The sequence below is a fragment of the Podarcis erhardii genome, assembly GCF_964252035.2.
Source record: "Podarcis erhardii genome assembly, chromosome: 3".
In the NCBI taxonomy this organism is placed as follows: domain Eukaryota; kingdom Metazoa; phylum Chordata; class Lepidosauria; order Squamata; family Lacertidae; genus Podarcis; species Podarcis erhardii.
This window is the reverse complement of record NC_138507.1, coordinates 25,403,441-25,420,153: the sequence shown is the minus strand read 5'-3', so window position 1 is coordinate 25,420,153 and position 16,713 is coordinate 25,403,441. Positions and strand designations below refer to the sequence as shown.

Here is a 16,713-nt window from a genome sequence, read left to right as displayed (position 1 = left end):
TATTTATATGGAATATATTCCCATACACACACACACACACACACACACACACACACACACACAGAGGAAGCAGTCCAGAAAACCCAGTCAGTCAGGGTACTGCATTATTATTATCATAATACTAAATAGGTGCAAACTAGCCAAAATTCCCATTTATGTTGTATTAACATGTGTGTTATTATAGTCCTATTTTTATTCCCAGTTAGATAGGTAGGGTACAAATAATGTTGTTGTTGTTGTTGTTGTTGGACTGAATAGGTGCAAGCTAGCCAAAATCCCCATTTATGTTGTATCAATGTTTGTTATTATATTCCTATTTTTATTCCTGGTTAGATGGGTGGGGTACAAATATTATTATTATTATTATTATTATTATTATTATTATTATTATTATTATTATTATTAGACACCTCTGCAACGGCCTCTTGGTGAATAGGAGGGACTGCTGGTCTCTCCCACATTTGTTACCAATGTAGATCTTTATTCCCCTCCTCTCTCCTGATGGGTAGATCTTCACTCACCCCTTCTTCCCTGGTGGAGGGTGCTGTTTTGTGGCCCGCTCATGTGCCAAAATGTCTTGGGGCAGGCCTGATTCCAGCATCCCATTCTCTCAGTGGCCAGCCCCTAAGACATAAACACAGAACCTCAGTTGCAAAAACCAGCATGGACACATTTTACAAAGAATAATAGGACATTAGATAATGAGACAGTAGCGTCTGTCCACTTGCCACACTTCCTTCTATTGACATGGCAGATAGTCTGACAATTAGTGGCTGGCAGAAGGGTTAAATCACTGCTACAATAAAGTCACGAATTTCTCCATCATCTGCTGTGACCAGCTGTAGGTTTTTTTGCCAATGACAAAAGAGTTTGCCAGGGTGTCAAAATAACCTGGAAATCCAATCCAAAGGAACTATTATAAATGACTGTGTCTGCACTCACTTATTTTTCTCTTCATGTACCTTGGGACCTGGAAGGGTGATGGTGAAGAACTGTTGCTTGGTGAATTTTGGTAATTATTGTTCTTGGCTGTTAGTTTTAAAAAAATAATAAAAATCAATTTATCCTAAGTATCTATCATAAACCTACAAAAGCCAGCACGTCTAGCTGTGGTCAATGTTCTCTCCTTTTCTCTGAAATCTGTGGCTTTGATATTGAAATTCAGAATGTTTCAATGTAAGCCTCTCTCGGAGGCTTTTTGGCTGAAGAGCAGGGCACAAATGGAATAAGTGAGTAAGCATTGCAGAGTGGTTTACAAACTTTGTTGAGAAGTCAGGATATGCCCTCAAACTCTCAGTCTAAGAGAGCAGAGGGAATGTAATAATGTTGACTCCGCTGAATAAACTGAAATGTGTGTATTCCGAATACAAATAAGGGGTTTTGCATGTGAAATCCTATTGGCAACACTTGCATCAGTTGCCCTCCCAAAGTATGATATGCAGCCTGCAAGGTTAAGAGAACTAAAAGCAGTCAGATATGACATTTCTCATGCCCTTGTTTTCTGCACTTACATCTTTACTACTTGCTAAAATGCCTGTGATCTGTTTTCAGATAAAGCTAACCTTGAGTTGGAGTATCATGCAAAGATTTGTTCTGAGCTGCTTGTCTCGTTTTTCCCTGACCTCCCATTTTCCTGCAGCACAGGAAAAATATTACCTGGGCTTTTTAAATGTTAGTATGCTGTTTTATAATGCTAAAGCTGTATTTCCGCATTCATTTCCCCTTAAATAGGGAGGCCATGCAATTTTATTTATTTATTTCATAAAATTTATTTAAACTGTATCTTGGTTGTAGAAGAAAACCTCAAAGCAGTTAACAAAAAAGAGCTGGAACTGCAATTTTTAAAATAATCGAGCTAAAAACAAACCACAGAGCTCAAAACAAGCCGTCTCTTATCTGACAGAGCTCAAAACAAGCCATCTCTTATCTGACAGAATGCCTGGTTATAATAATTATTGATAATTGTGTAATGTATTTTATTTTTTGTATTTTGTTTTGTAATGGTTTCAGCGACACCTAATGAATAATATTTGTATCCATACTAGGCAGTTCATGCAACAAGACCCAAAATAGACTTTGGTATCTTATTTTACTATACAGAGCCAAGATATAACTAATAAGCATCTTACAGAACTATATTAGTGATAGCAAACTACAGTGGTACCTCAGGTTAAGTACTTAATTCGTTCCGGAGGTCCGTACTTAACCTGAAACTGTTCTTAACCTGAAGATCACTTTAGCTAATGGGGCCTCCCGCAGCTGCCGCGCCGCGGGAGCCTGATTTCTGTTCTCATCCTGAAGCAAAGTTCATAACCTGAAGCACTATTTCTGGGTTAGTGGAGTCTGTAACCTGAAGCACATGTAACCTGAAGCGTATGTAACCTAAGGTACCACTGAAGAAGTGTGCATGCACACGAAAGCTCATACCTAGAACTAACTTAGTTGGTCTTTAAGGTGCTACTGGAAGGAATTTTTTTATTTTGTCTTGACTAAGGTACCACTGTATTGGAAATCTCTAAATACAAACCTCTTCAAAGCTTGGATCTCGCAAGTATGGGACATCATTCTTAGGGACAAGTTAACCATATACAAAAGGAGCATTGCATCCAAAACAAAACAGAAACCTCAGACACTTGCTATAAAGCATGGTATGCCTTTATTGGCTTGGTAAAATTGGGTGATCATTGTTTCCATACGTTATATCACATGCAACACTATGGAGCAACACCTTTAGTTGCCTATGTTGGAACAAAAGTGACTGCAGTCTTTAGCTGATATATATTTTTCTCACTTACCAAGCTCTGTATTCCGCCTTGATAACTGTTTAGCAAATCGATAAAAAGCAATTTAAGAAGAGAAAGCGTATTTTACCAAGTCAGGCCTTTGGCTTTGTCTAACTCAGTATTGTCTACACTGACTAGCAGCAGTTGTCAAAGGTTTCAGGAAAGTCCCCCCCCCCCCAGTTTACCTGGAGATACCACAAGCTTAGGACCACAGCTGTCCTCTGTTGCATATGTGGACACCTGACTGCTACAAAAACATTGTCTGAAAGCCTGAATTACATGAAAGTTTCATGCTTCTTAGCATTGCTTTCCTTTTTGGTTTTGCTTCTCCAAAATATTGCAGTCATCTAATATCTCTGTATCTGTATGCAGCCACTTTAAAAGAGGTAAATTCAAGTAAATATTTTCATTCTGCTCAGCTGCTGTCATATTATTTTACCCTTTAGCTTTCATTCAGCAAGATTATCCTGCTTAGGGGGAGGATGGGGAGTTCAGTCTGTGCGTACTTAGAGGCTCATTTCAAGCTGTTTCAAATATGAAGTTAATTTGCCGTGAGATTCATAAAATCCTTCTGATAATGTCTTGTCATTTGGGCTGAAATCCTATACCCACTTACCTAGGAGCAAGCCCCACTGAACTTAACGTGACTTTTTCTGAGTAGTTGTAGGTGGGATTGTTAGATTCCCTAAGGACTTGCCTGAAAAGAGATTCAGGGCTGCATTTCATTACTATTTTGCCTCTATATATCACTTTGTGTGTCCAATGATAAGGTTGCACCGTTCCCATAGCAAACATAAAACTGAACTTATAACAACTGATTAAAACATGTGCCTTTTGTGTACCTTGTATGTGATGTTTTAAAAAGGCGGGTATTTACTCAGTACAGTGGTACCTCGGGTCAAGAACTTAATTCGTTCTGGAGGTCTGTTCTTAACCTGAAACTGTTCTTAACCTGAAGCACCACTTTAGCTAATGGGGCCTCCTCCTGCTGCTGCGCCGCTGCTTCATGACTTCTGATCTCATCCTGAGGCAAAGTTCTTAACCCGAGGTAATATTTCTGGGTTAGCGGAGTCTGTAACCTGAAGCGTATGTAACCCGAGGTACCACTGTACTATGATTGTGGCGTTGTACAGTTTGAAAGTATAATTGGAAATGTAATTAAACTCTGATAACCATGTACAGCCAGATTTCCAACAAACCATCTTGATGGCGCTCTCTCTCTCTCTCTCTCTCTCTCTCTCTCTCTCTCTTGCTGATAAGAAAGTTTTGCAAGTCAGGTTTGTTGCGCTGGGGTATAAATTCTTTCCACCTGCTGTGCTCATGTTTTTGTGCTAGACTTTTTTATGACAACCCCCCTTCTTCATGAACAAAAGAAGGGAGACCTCAGAGGTACTCAAAGGATAACGTGATTGGTACAGTGCGTTTACAAGACTATCTTCCACCCAATCCTTGCTCCAGATTTAGTTGTACTGAGCAATTTCATTGGAGGGAGTTTTCTCCATTCTTGATATCTCATGCTCTCCTATCTTTCTGGCTCCTTATTTTGGACACAGCTGACCTTTTGTACGGTATATTAATTTTGAGAAATATTTCACCTGAGAAATTATGAGCAGATTAGTTTTGCCTTCTGTTATCTTATTGGGTGGATCTTTGTTAACTCATAATATCTTACACAGTGTTTGTTTATGGATTGATTACTCCATTGTATAGGGTTGGCAGTGTTTTGAGTTTCTCATTTGGATCTAAGTCAGAGGAGTTTAAAAATCCCCAACTATTTCACATTCTGTGGCTGCAATCCTATGCTCAACAGGGCTTCTGTTAATACTTGAAAAATCTTTACCAGCTCTCATGTGCACTGCCTATATTGTCCTGCTACCATCAGTCACTCCTTTTAACTTCTCTTGAAGACTAAAACTAAGACAGATGTTTGCGTTGTATTGATGACAAACTATTCTCTGTGAGGTCACCTCTTTCTCTTCAAATCCCTCCTGCAAAACATGCCACCTTGGAGAAGTCTTCGTTGCAATCTGCTCATGCATTAGTGAGACTAAAACTAAGCCTTAAATGCATGCAACTTCATGATAGCACATTCTTCCCCTGTGGCCTCTCTGCTGTGTATCTTGTTAGATTGTAAGCTCCTCAAGAAATACTCCTGTCCTTTCCTGTGCTGCAAGCACAATGCACAATGATGGCACTGTGTTAAATGAATAAAGTTTCTGCAACCATTCCTTAGGTGAAAAGCACCGGTATTTCAAGGCTACGCCAAAAATCTAATGGTTCTGCCACCTAAGCTATTCACATATTTACTTTTGCTCCTCAGTAACTTTTAACACCTCAGTAATACAGATAAAATATTTTAACCTTTAGAGCTCAGCCTAAGTGCCCATGCTTTTAAGTGGCTTAATGTTTAATAATACTTAGGTCCAGTGTGGATGGATGAATGGAATGTAAACAATTTGGCTACTAACAATAGGTTTTGTGCTCCATAGGCATCATGGTTTACATTTTTATTCTTGTGACAGCAATGAAGGACAGGTATTTACAAAGCATTTCAAGAGGACCCAAAAGAATATGATTTTTTTCCCCCCTTGGGCTAATGGAGATTGCAGTGGAACCTTATTTATTTAAACCATCTTGATATGCAGTGAGAGCCTCTACTTTGCAGAGATATTCAACCAACACAGCACTGTTAGTCAGAACTCTAATTGCAGACTTCAAGCTTCTTTTAGAAACCTGCCTGTTTTCCTGTTCTGTCATATGCTTGACTCACGTAGGGTTCGATGTCATCATTCTTGAATCAGCTGTGGCATAATCACTCCAAAGCCATCAGCTAGTAAGTCCCTTTGCTGGAACTTATCTGCATTTTAACATTGCCTGCTGCAGCTCTTGGTTGCTCATTGGTGGAATAAAATTGGATAAATTTTTTATTTAGCTTGACACACGTTTCAGAGCTACTGGTGAAAGAATGTGTCATTTCTCCATAGGCTCAATACTCAAAAATAGCAAATTGTACTGTGGAATGATTCTCCACAGACATGTCTTTATGCTGATAATGGAGGAGATAGTGGTAGCATTATATGGTGTTACTAAGCAAGACATTTGTACCAGATTGTTAGGGATGCAACAAATGTTACCAGCTCTTGGAACTAACAGATGCTTCTTACCCCCTTTTGAAATATTCGTGTTTTGCTTACAATACTCCTTTATATTTCCCCTCCTTTTCAGTGAATAACCCTATACCTTCCAATTTGAAGTCGGAAGCAAAGAAGGCAGCTAAGATTTTAAGAGAATTTACAGAAATCACTTCTAGAAATGGCCCTGACAAGATCATACCTGGTTAGTAAAAGAGAGTTTTTCATCTTGTTGTTCACAACTTCAGTTTGTTTGTTCTTTCTAGAGCTAAGTTTCCCTCTAGTCTTGTCTTTGTGAGTTCACCTGATTAAAGGCCTGGGATCTGCATTTGGTAACATGAAATGGATTGTGTGCAGATTTTTTCTTTTTTAAAGCCCCTGTTACATTTTGCAATCCCAGCTTTCTATAAACTGTTTCCCGGAAAGAAGCTGGTATCGCAGTCTACGAAAAAGCAGTGGTCCAAGGCATGTCCTGCAAATTCATTTGCAATGTACAGTCATACCTTGCACACCCTGAACACCCTGAAACTCAGATGTTTTGGCTCCCGAATGCCGCAAACCCGGAAGTGATTGTTCGGTTTGCGAACGTTCATTTGGAACCTGAACGTCCGACAGGGCTTCCTGCAGCCAATCAGAAACGGCGATTTGGTTTTCAAACATTTTGGTCCCCGTAAAATGCCAGTTAAATGGCAATCTGGTTATTCCTTTCCTGCCCCTCTGCTTTTAATAATCAGCATCACGCACAGAAGGCCAAGCTTCAAAACTAACTTGCCCATTGGTCCCAGATTTGAAAGTGAAACTAAAGTCTGTCCCTCAGACTTCATTGACTTCCTTGATCAAGAGTATCAAAGCAAAATTTTGCCTCAAAGTGTCAAGTCTCTGCATAATAGCTTAATTAAATGAAAAAAGCTCTCCCCCCCTAATTCGGAGTGGTTAGGGTTGCCGTATGTCCAGGAAATCCTGGTCATGTCCTCTTTTTGGTGGCTCAACAACTTTTTCTTTTTTTGCCCAGATTTTTACCTCTGGAAATACAGCAACCCTAGTATTGGTTCTTTTGCCTCCATAATATCTAACTATTTAATTTCATTATTTGCAGCCCATGTAATTGCCAAAGCAAAAGGTCTTGCAGTCTTGTCTGTAATCAAAGCTGGGTTTTTGGTAACAGCTCGAGGAGGCAGTGGGATCGTTCTGGCTCGCCTCCCTAACGGAAGTAAGTTTGCCCTTTCCTCCTTTTAAAGCAGTCCAAATGCTTCTGCATGCAAAAAGAGATGCCGAGAGTTTTTCAAGCTTCAACAGGGCCTGCATGTCCATTGGGATGAAATTGTGAGCTATTATGAATTGGGCATATCTGGCAACTACCCTCCCAGCTGAACGTAGAGGATGTTGAGTCTTAGGCCCCCATCACAAATTTCACTACTTTGAAGTATGTGTCTGTTCATCTGACTGAGTATATTTATGCATTATAAAAATGGGAAGATAGGGGGTAGGCAGAGAAGGTTAGATCATTCTATCAGGGTTTATTCAGTTGTACAAAAAGAAATCAATCTCATGATGTCCAGGAGCGTAATAGTGAAGTTAAAGTACAGAACCGTGTGCTATTCTCTAGACCAGATTTTCCAACCTGGTGCCCTCCAGTTATTGCTGGATTTTAACACACATCTCACTTGCCTCCTTCCAATCAGCTCAGTTCATAGAGCATGTGGCTCTTAATTTCAGGGTCAAGTTCAATGTCCACATTGGGCAAAATATCCCTGCATTGCAGGGGGTTGGACTAGATGACCCTTGTGGTCCCTTCCAGCTCTATGAGTCTATCTGTTTAGCCCTCTTGGCCAATTGTCAGGGATAGTGGGAGTTGTAGCCTTAGCAACATAGTATGGGCACCAGGTTGGAAAGGGTTTCTCCGGTCAACAAGCACCTTGACACCCATTCACACAAACCTCTTATTAGCAAGACAAGAAGCCTGAAGCTTTCCCCTCCCTCCAGCAGATCAGTTTGTGTGAAGGCTCTCGTTGAAAACAAAAATCCTAAAACTGAGACAGAATTGTCTTGCTGGTGGAGGCATGTTTCAAAGGCACACATCTGTGTCCTTTTGCTGGCAGGCACTGAGCGCTTCCGTAATCTCCAAAGAATAGCTCGCAAACAAATGTTTCCTTGTCTTGAGTTTGTACTCGGTCATAAAAAGCAGCTTGCAATTTGCTGTTTTGAAAACACTGCAGATTACATAATGGGAGCATTCCTGTACGTGAGAGTCCTGTTCGGTTAGTTCCAGTGACTAAAAATGAGCAGCTCCATGTTTCTTTTAGAAGAAGTATATTTACCTCTGTGGCTCTCCAGGTGATAGGTTCCCATCAGCCCCAGGTCGCGTAAGCTGTGGTGAGAGAGGATAGGAGTTGTAATCTAACAACACCTAGAGAGGCTACAAGTTCCTTCTTCATATAATAGATGCCTAGTGACATCCTTGGAACTGTCTTAAGAACATAAGAAGTTCCTACTGGATCAAACCAATGGCTCATCTAGTCCAGCTAGGGCCGGCCTGCCCATAAGGCAAGGCGAGGCAATCACCTCAGGAGGCAGGATGCCCAAGGGGAAGAAGAATGCATCACTCACTGCTGTAGTTGCAGCAACATCTGTGGTACTCTCTTTTGAGGCCAGATCTGCTCCATCATTGGCAGCCCAAATGCCACCTCTGCAACGGCCTCTTGCTGAATAGGAGGGGCTGCTGGTCTCCTCCCACCCTTGTTCCCGATGTAGATCTTTATTCCTCTCCTCATTCCTGATAGGTAGATCTTCACTCACCCCTTCTTCCTTGGGTTGTTTGCTGTTTTGTGGCCCTCTCAGGTGCCAAAATGTCTTGGGGCAGGCCTGAGTCAAGCATCCCATTTTCTCAGTGGCCAGCCCCTAAGACACAAACACAGGACCTTGGTTGCAAAAACCAGCGTGGACACATTTTACGAGGAATAATAGGACATTAGATAATGAGACAGTAGCATCTCTCCACTTGCCACACTTCCTTCTATTGACATGGCAGATAGTCTGACAATTAGTGGCCGACAGAAGCTAATGGAGGGTTTGAAAGGAATTTAGTTCCTGTTAAGATTCCCGAACAATAGTTTGTGGCTTGTTTATGTTTCAGTGGTGTATGTAGCACATGATGTGACTTGCCTTACTCGAGCCTTCTAAATTTTACCAAAACTGTTTGGATTTTGTAGTTTCTCCAGCTGTGCATGAGATTCAAAACTGGGAGCAAAATAAAACATTTTGAAGAACAGCTTCCAGCTTTCCTTGGCACACTTTGACATAGACATTTGTATCATGCTTTTCAAAACGACCTACATATTGTATTACATACATATTTTGTTTGAACCTGCAGTCTTTCATTTGCAAGTCAGTATTGGAACAAAAAATTCAGCGTTGTAGAAATGCCTGAACTGTATGAAGCTATTTCCTTTGAAGTTCTTTTTTTTTGTGTGAATAAAGCTATGCAGAATAGCATTGGATTATTTGCAAATGAACTTCAAATGCGCAAATCTAATACAGCGGCATCCTCTTTCCCTGTTGCACCTGCCTATCTTGTTCAGTTCTAAAGTAAAACGCTCTGCATGTTCACAGTGTGTTTCTGTTTCTCTTCTAGTCTGGTCAGCTCCGTCTGCCATCGGGATAGCTGGCCTTGGTGGCGGATTTGAGATTGGAATCGAGGTAAGTTAACGCTCCAACGTTTAGTTAGTTGGTTAGAAAACACGCACACACATTTTGATTGACTCCTAAAACCATGTCTCTAGTTAATTGGGCAGAGTTTTTAAATTATGATGATATACGTAGTAAAAATTACAGATGAGGATCCTGTGTGTAAAAAGGGGCAGAATGGTTCTCTTTTAAGACAGTGCCTGCTGCAACAGTTGTATTTTTCACACAGTAACACAGAGAGCATGCCTTCCTCCTTTAGGACTGTTTTTTCCCTCTTGCATGCAAACTTAGGCAGATTTGGTACGTGATTGACTAAAACTCATATACAGTGGTACCTTTGGTTGAGGTTTCCGTTAGCACCCCATAAGTCCGTAACCAGAGCTGCGCTTCTGCACATGTGTGAAGTGCTATAGAGTGAAGTGCACATGTGTGAAGTGCTATAGAGTGCTTCTGCGCATGTGCAAACAGCGCAGAACGTTTCTGTGTGTGTGCGGCGAAACCCGGAAGTAAACACTTCTGGGTTTGCCGTGTTCTTAGCCCGAAAAAACACAACATGAAGTGTTCGCAAGAAGAGGTATGACTGTATGGTTCAATAGGATTTTCTTTATATTGGGCAAGAGTTCTTTTTAAAGCATTCATATTTGCATTCACATTTATGATACAGTCGTACCTTGGTTTTCAAACAGCCTAGTTCTTGTCAGTGTTTGTAAACAGCAAAAAAAGAAGGAAAGGGTTCTGACCTCCCTTTGTCTCTTCAGCCTGGTCCTCGGACCCTTGTCTGCATAAAAGAGTCCACGAGAATATCCTTGCAGAGTTTTATTCTTAAAAGTCTTTGTGCAAAACACGACTGAACAACTATACACACCAGCACCAACCAACCCAAACATGAGCCTCAGCAACAAACTAACATTTCTCACTTATATATACAACTTGGTGCAGACCGCTGAGTCATGCTGACCCAGCTTTATTTTCATTAAAGAAACAGCGGCCATTTTAGCCGTGACAGTTCTCAAACGTTTTGGCTCCCGAATGCCGCAACCCTGGAAGTGACTGTTCTGGTTTGCGAACTATTTTTGGAAACCGAACATCCTGCAGCCAATCAGAAGCCGCGCTTTGGTTTCTGGACGTTTTGGGAGTCAAACAGACTTTCGGAACGGATTCTGTTCGACTTCCAAGGTATGACTGTACTTCTTTATGGTAGCCAGACTGCAAGAGGCTCTGTTGTAGTCAAGAATGGAGATCCCATGCACTTCCAGATGATGTTGGATTTGCAACTCCCATCAGTTTCAGCTAGCATAGCCAATGCTTAGGAATGATTGGAGTTGTAGCCTGGATAGCTCCATTGGTTAGAGCATGGTGTTGATAATTCCCCAGGTTACAAGCTTGATCTCCATATGGGGACAGGTGCATGTTCCTGCATTGCAGGCGATTGGGCTGGATGATTCTCAGGGTCCCTTCCAACTCTCCAGTCTACGATTCTGTGAACATCTACAGCAGTGTTTCCCAAACTTCGATTTCCAGATGGGGCTACAGTTCCCACTCACCACTGGTTTTGCTAGCTAGGGGTGATGGGAGTTGTAGTCTAAAAACAGCTCGAGACGCAAGTTGGGAAGCGATGCAGCCTTACTCAACCTGTGGGTCCCCAGATGTTGTTGAACTACAACTCCCATCACCCCTAGCTAGCAAGGCCAGAGCTCAGGGATGATGGGAGTTGTAGTCCAACAACATCTGGGGACCCACAGGTTGAGAGCCACTGAGCTAGAGGGTCAAAGTCCTGTGATACGGTAGCATAGCAGGGACTTTTGTATCCCATCCTGTGTCTTTCAAGTGTTAGTGATGGAAGAGAAAAAAGAGCTTGCTTGCCTATCTGGTACATTCATTTGCCAAACTAAAGCACAGCTATAATGCTTTTCCTTGAGAATTACGTCCAGAGAGGAAACTTGAACAGGAAGCATGCCATTTGTTTGATTTTCTATAAAGTAAGTAAGGCGCTGCTCACTCCTGATGATGGATAACTGGCATGGCTACGGAGCCCTGAGATGCTGCCAGCGAGTGTTGTATAACCTTAATCTCTTCTGTGCATGCTTTGTCGACTGCCAACCAGTTCTTGCCCAAGCAGGTAAAAAAAAAACTAGAGCAGAGCGTTGTATGCAGCTAAATCCCACTTGGAGTACACCTGTTGAAAATAATGAACCGAGGTCCACTAACTTCAGTGAACCTAAGTTAGTCATGTCCACTAACTTCAATGGGTCCACTCTGAATAACACTAGCGGTGAATGCCACCCGTTGTCGCTAGCCAAAAGAAATCTAAACAAAACCCTGGTGGTGTAGTAGCTGATCCATTCTTAGAATCATAGAGTTGGAAGAGACCAGAAGGGCCATCAAGTCCAACCCCCTGCCAAGTAGCTGCCCATTCTGTTGAAAGCTACTTCAACTTGGAAGGAAGTTGGAAGCAGCTGCCTTGTGCAGGTGCAGCCGCAGAAGTCAAACTGGAAAGCCAGCTTCCTTCCTCCCACCTACTTGTCTGAGTTGGGAGCAGTGCAGCTACCTGTGTTGCTGTGTTGTGAGCAGGCATAACTAGGGCAAAACAATTGTCACTTAGACCTCCAATTACACTTCACCCAGGACTGGCCAAATGATCGTGGTCTGTATTGTCACCCTCCCCAGTAACATGAAATGATGAAATGTCAAGAAGCTTGTGTGGAGAGTTTTCCCAGCCTAATGTCCTCCTTGCCCCCAGTGGCAGAACAAGGCAATTTGGCGCCTGGGGCAACACGAGTGCCCTGTGCCCAGGGGCGGGACCAGCTGCCTGCAGGGCAGGGCCAGTCGGGGTATGATGCTTTGCGGGGCCTCCAAGGAGTCTGCCTGCCTCCTCCCACTCAGCCGCCCTACAGCTGAGGGGGATGCGGTGGGCAGATTGCTTGGAGCAAAGCGGAGCCTGCGGGCGCCCAAGCCACCTCATCACTCCCAGGAGAGATGTGTGGCTCAGGCGCGCTGCAGGCCCCACAGTGAGTGCCGCCCGGCATTTTGTCACCCCCCTCAGTAGTGACACCCAGGGCAGCCCGCCGTTACTGCACCCTCCTTCCTCCGCCCCTGCTCCCTATCCCACCCCAAAATGATTACATCCTGATTTTCTTTCATTCTACAGCAAGTCACCCTGGTTGCTTCCCTTCACTCAAACAAATGCTACATTTCTTAGGCATTGTTTGAAAACAGTGCACTCAATTCAGTTCTGGTTGTGCCAGCGCGAGTCAAGGTGACAAAGGGATGCTTTCAGAATGAACATCTGTATTCCAGTTCTTTCCTAAGGGCTTGTTTGCATTTTTGCTCCTTCTGAGATGACAGCTACTTAACTCCCTTCAGTCTCCCATATGATCAAGGGGTTTATCAAGCTAAATGAGGGGAAGAGCACTTTTCAAAAACCCAAAAAAACTTATGCATAGTAGCTAAAGTGTGGTTCACCCACACCCAAGTTTGGGGGCTTAAGCATGACTTGAAAGCAACTTTTCCAGATCCCACTGGTTTTTGCAGCAGCAAAAAGAAGGAGAGGTGTAGTATACCCAGTTTGATCATTTGACGAGCAGAGGTTGGGCAATAACTCCCTGCTCATGAGCTGATCTGTTTGGATAGCTCGGAAGAGGGTGACTGTGGTGCCCTGTGTACACATGCAAGAGTGTATTAAACAGTTGCCTATTTAAAATAAAGAGGGACACGTGTGGCGCTGTGGGTTAAACCACAGAGCCTAGGGCTTGCCAATCTGAAGCTTGGTGGTTCGAATCCCTGCGGCTGGGTGAGCTCCCGTTGCTCGGTCCCTGCTTCCAACCTAGCAGTTCAAAAGCACATCAAAGTGCAAGTAGATAAATAAGTACCCTTCCTGTGGGAAGGTAAATGGCGTTTCCGTGCACTGCTCTGGTTCGCCAGAAATGGCTTAGTCATGCTGGCCACATGACCCGGAAGCTGTACTCCAGTTCCCTTGGCCAATAAAACGAGATGAGCGCCGCAACCCCAGTGTCGTCCATGACTGGACCTAATGGTCTGGGGTCCCTTTACCTTTTACCTTTATTTAAAATACAAATCCACCAATGGGGTGATGGGCAACCTGCAGGATGTGTGTGTCCTTCCACCTCTTTCAATGTGGCCTGGTCAGACAAATAAATAGCTACCTTCAGTTCTTGTTCCCCAGGATAAGCATTCACCGGGATTACTAGATTTGTTGGTTCAGCTTGTTTCCACGAAAGTAGTCTTTCGATAGGGCCTCTTTTTCTATGCTGTTCTGCTTGTAGGCAAACGAAAAAATCTGAGTTCTTTCCTTCTGAAAATAGGTTCAACATTCTGCTTTTTAATTTTCTCTCTCCAGGTGTCAGACCTTGTGGTAATACTGAACCATGAGAGAGCTGTTGAAGCTTTTGCAAAAGGTGGCAATCTTACTCTGGGAGGAAATTTTACAGTCGCAATTGGGCCTTTGGGGAGGTGAGTGTCACTGAAATGCTAAAGGATACTGAGCTCTCAAAAGCTGTTACCGTTACAGCTTTATTTATCTTCAGTAAGCTGAAAACGGTGTTATTGATCATCCAATGAGAGTGGAGTGGAGGGAAAGCTCCAGGGACTTGTTCTAGTTCATGGTGCCTTGAGGAGTCGGCTGCCTGAATGTTTGTTTCCTCATATCAAAACCAGTCTCTGGAGACCGCCTACTGGCAGATTGGGCAGGAAGATTTTAGCAGGGGTTTTCTCCAAGACAGTTAACACAAAACATCAGCACGTCAGGAACAGCACTAAGCGCTCCTGACAATAATGGGTGCTGTGCAAGGAAGCCTTTGGGCCAGATCCTGTAGATTGTTGCTTTCCACCCACTTATGTGACTCATGTCTCTGATTTCCACTTCCTTTCTCTCCGTTTAGTTCCAAGAAAAGAGAATTCAAAGGGATACATGGGCATGCTTTCTCTAGGGTGGAGTTTCCCAAACCTAGGTCTCCGGCTGTTTTGGGGACTACAGTTCCCATCATCCCTGACCACTGGGCCTGCTAGTTTAGGGATGATGGGAATTGTAGTTCCAAAACAGCTGGAGATCCTTCAGGTCTTTCTTCCCTGGCTCCTAAGCAAGGAGAGGGGACGCGCACTCTGTTTAGCAAGAGTTGTTTCATGGGGATTGCACTGTTTTGCAGAATCCCTAAAAATTCTTAATAGCACTACGTGGCTGCAAGCAGCTTGCAGCATAAGGTTTCCTCGTTGCAACAGTGTACACTGTGGGCTGGACAGGACTTTAGGCTAGGGTGAAGATCTCTGTTGAAAACATCCATATTTGTCTATATACAAGTAATCAGGTTTATTATGTTTATACCCAAATGGGTTTGTAGTGGTTTATTCTTATATAGAGTAGTTGACTATTACCACCAAGGATGGGGGCACCACTGGCAGTTCACTACACTGTTCTCCCAGCCTTATTCAAAAGGGGGGAAATGTGCAAATGCAAACACACACACACACGAACTCGAGTATTGGTGAAATGTGGAAAGGTATCCCAAGCTGAGAACAGATCATGAGATGAGATAGCTCAGATAGAGGATGAGACTCTCAGTTTCAGGGTTGTGGGTTTGAGCCCCATGTTGGGCAAAAAGATTTCTGTGTTGCAGGGAGTTGGACCACCTGGTTCCTTCCAACTCTCCCAAGTTCTCCCATTCTGTGGTTATAGGAGGAATTCTGTGTTGCACTAAGGCAGTTGTTCCATCGGAGCAATCATTTCAGCTTGGCAGACAGAGCAGTCACTCCTCTCTCCCTTCCAGCTCCGCCCTAATAATAATAATAATAATAATAATAATAATAATAATAATAATAAATTTATATGCCGCCCTCCCCAGCCAGAGCCAGGCTCAGAGCGGCTAACAGCAATAAAAGTAACACAGCATTCTAAAATCAAATGGCAACCACCGGGCCAGAGTTCTACGAGGATAACCAAAGGAGGGGGTCAGACTGTGCCCTGACCAAAGGCCTGGTGGAACAGCTCTGTCTTGTAGGCCCTGCAGAAAGATGTCAAGTCCCGCAGGGCCCTAGTCTCTTGTGAGAGAGCGACCACCAGATCGGGGCCACAGCCGAAAAAGCCCTGGCTCTGATTGAGGCCAGGCTAACCTCTCTGTGGCCTGGGACCTCCAAGATGTTTTTATTTGAAGACCATAAGGTCCTCCGTGGGACATACCAGGAGAGGCGGTCCCGTAGGTACGAGGGTCCTAGGCCATATAGGGCTTTAAAGGTTAAAACCAGACCTTCAACCTGATCCTGTACTCCACCGGGAGCCAGTGCAGCTGGTATAGCACTGGGTGAATGTGATCCCATGGCGAGGACCCCATAAGGTCCCCGGGGATTCTCCTGGCCCCCCCCCCCACTCCGAGGAGGAGGGGAAGCCCCATTGCACAAGTGCAAGTCCTCGCACAGGGCTTCCACTGCTGAGACTCCTGAGCTGGATCCCACCCTCTGTTTTTTCCTCCCACTTAGAAATCTCGAAGGTGACGTTGCCTTGAGAAGCTCTGCCGCTGTCTATACATACTGCAAATCTCGAGGGCTGTTCGCCGGGGTGTCTTTAGAAGGAAGCTGCTTAATTGAAAGGAAGGAGACAAATGGCAAGTAAGTAGCTGGGCAGTTGAGATCGTTCTTCTCAAAATTTAGCTCCTGTTGTCAGAACACCATGACAGCCCCACAAAGGGCAGGGTATACATTTATGAAATAATATAACGAGTTGTAGTGGCTAGAGTGTCTGATTGAGACAGAACAGACCGATGTTCATTCCCTGAGATAGGACAGACCCATTCCCACCCGCCCAAGGAGCTCACCCTAACCTTGGGTAGGTCATGATCTCTCTCTAAGCTACCACACAAGGTCTTTTTGAGGATAAAATAGAGGGAGGAGGAACTGTGGACTCTACCGTAAGCTGCTTGGAGTAACAGGCATGCTGTAAATGAAGAAAGAACATCGAACACATTGTAGAACATAGGAAGGCCCCATCTTCCTCCAGGATTTCAGGCAAGGATGTTTCACACTCAGTCTGGCTAGCAAGAGAATCAAGCACACATTATCTTCAGACCATAGAGATAAAAACTGAGCGTAGAGATAGCCGCCTATGGCTT

At 43.6% G+C, this 16,713-nt stretch overlaps 1 protein-coding gene and 1 long non-coding RNA gene across 3 annotated transcripts in view; one reads left to right on the top strand and one right to left on the bottom strand.

Annotated features, from left to right (window-relative positions):
• The window catches only part of LOC309339442, a 130,562-nt gene that overhangs the window by 14,053 nt on the left and 99,796 nt on the right, over positions 1–16,713 (bottom strand). The gene's annotated exons all lie outside the window — the stretch shown is intronic.
• SH3YL1 (SH3 and SYLF domain containing 1) overlaps positions 1–16,713 on the top strand; it is a 474,176-nt gene that overhangs the window by 447,080 nt on the left and 10,383 nt on the right. For both annotated transcript variants that reach the window (XM_081857381.1, XM_081857380.1), the window contains exons 2-6: positions 6,009–6,119; positions 7,011–7,124; positions 9,546–9,610; positions 13,956–14,068; positions 16,085–16,213. In XM_081857381.1, the coding sequence (XP_081713507.1) occupies positions 6,009–6,119; positions 7,011–7,124; positions 9,546–9,610; positions 13,956–14,068; positions 16,085–16,213 (532 nt within the window). The remainder of the gene's footprint in view (positions 1–6,008; positions 6,120–7,010; positions 7,125–9,545; positions 9,611–13,955; positions 14,069–16,084; positions 16,214–16,713) is intronic.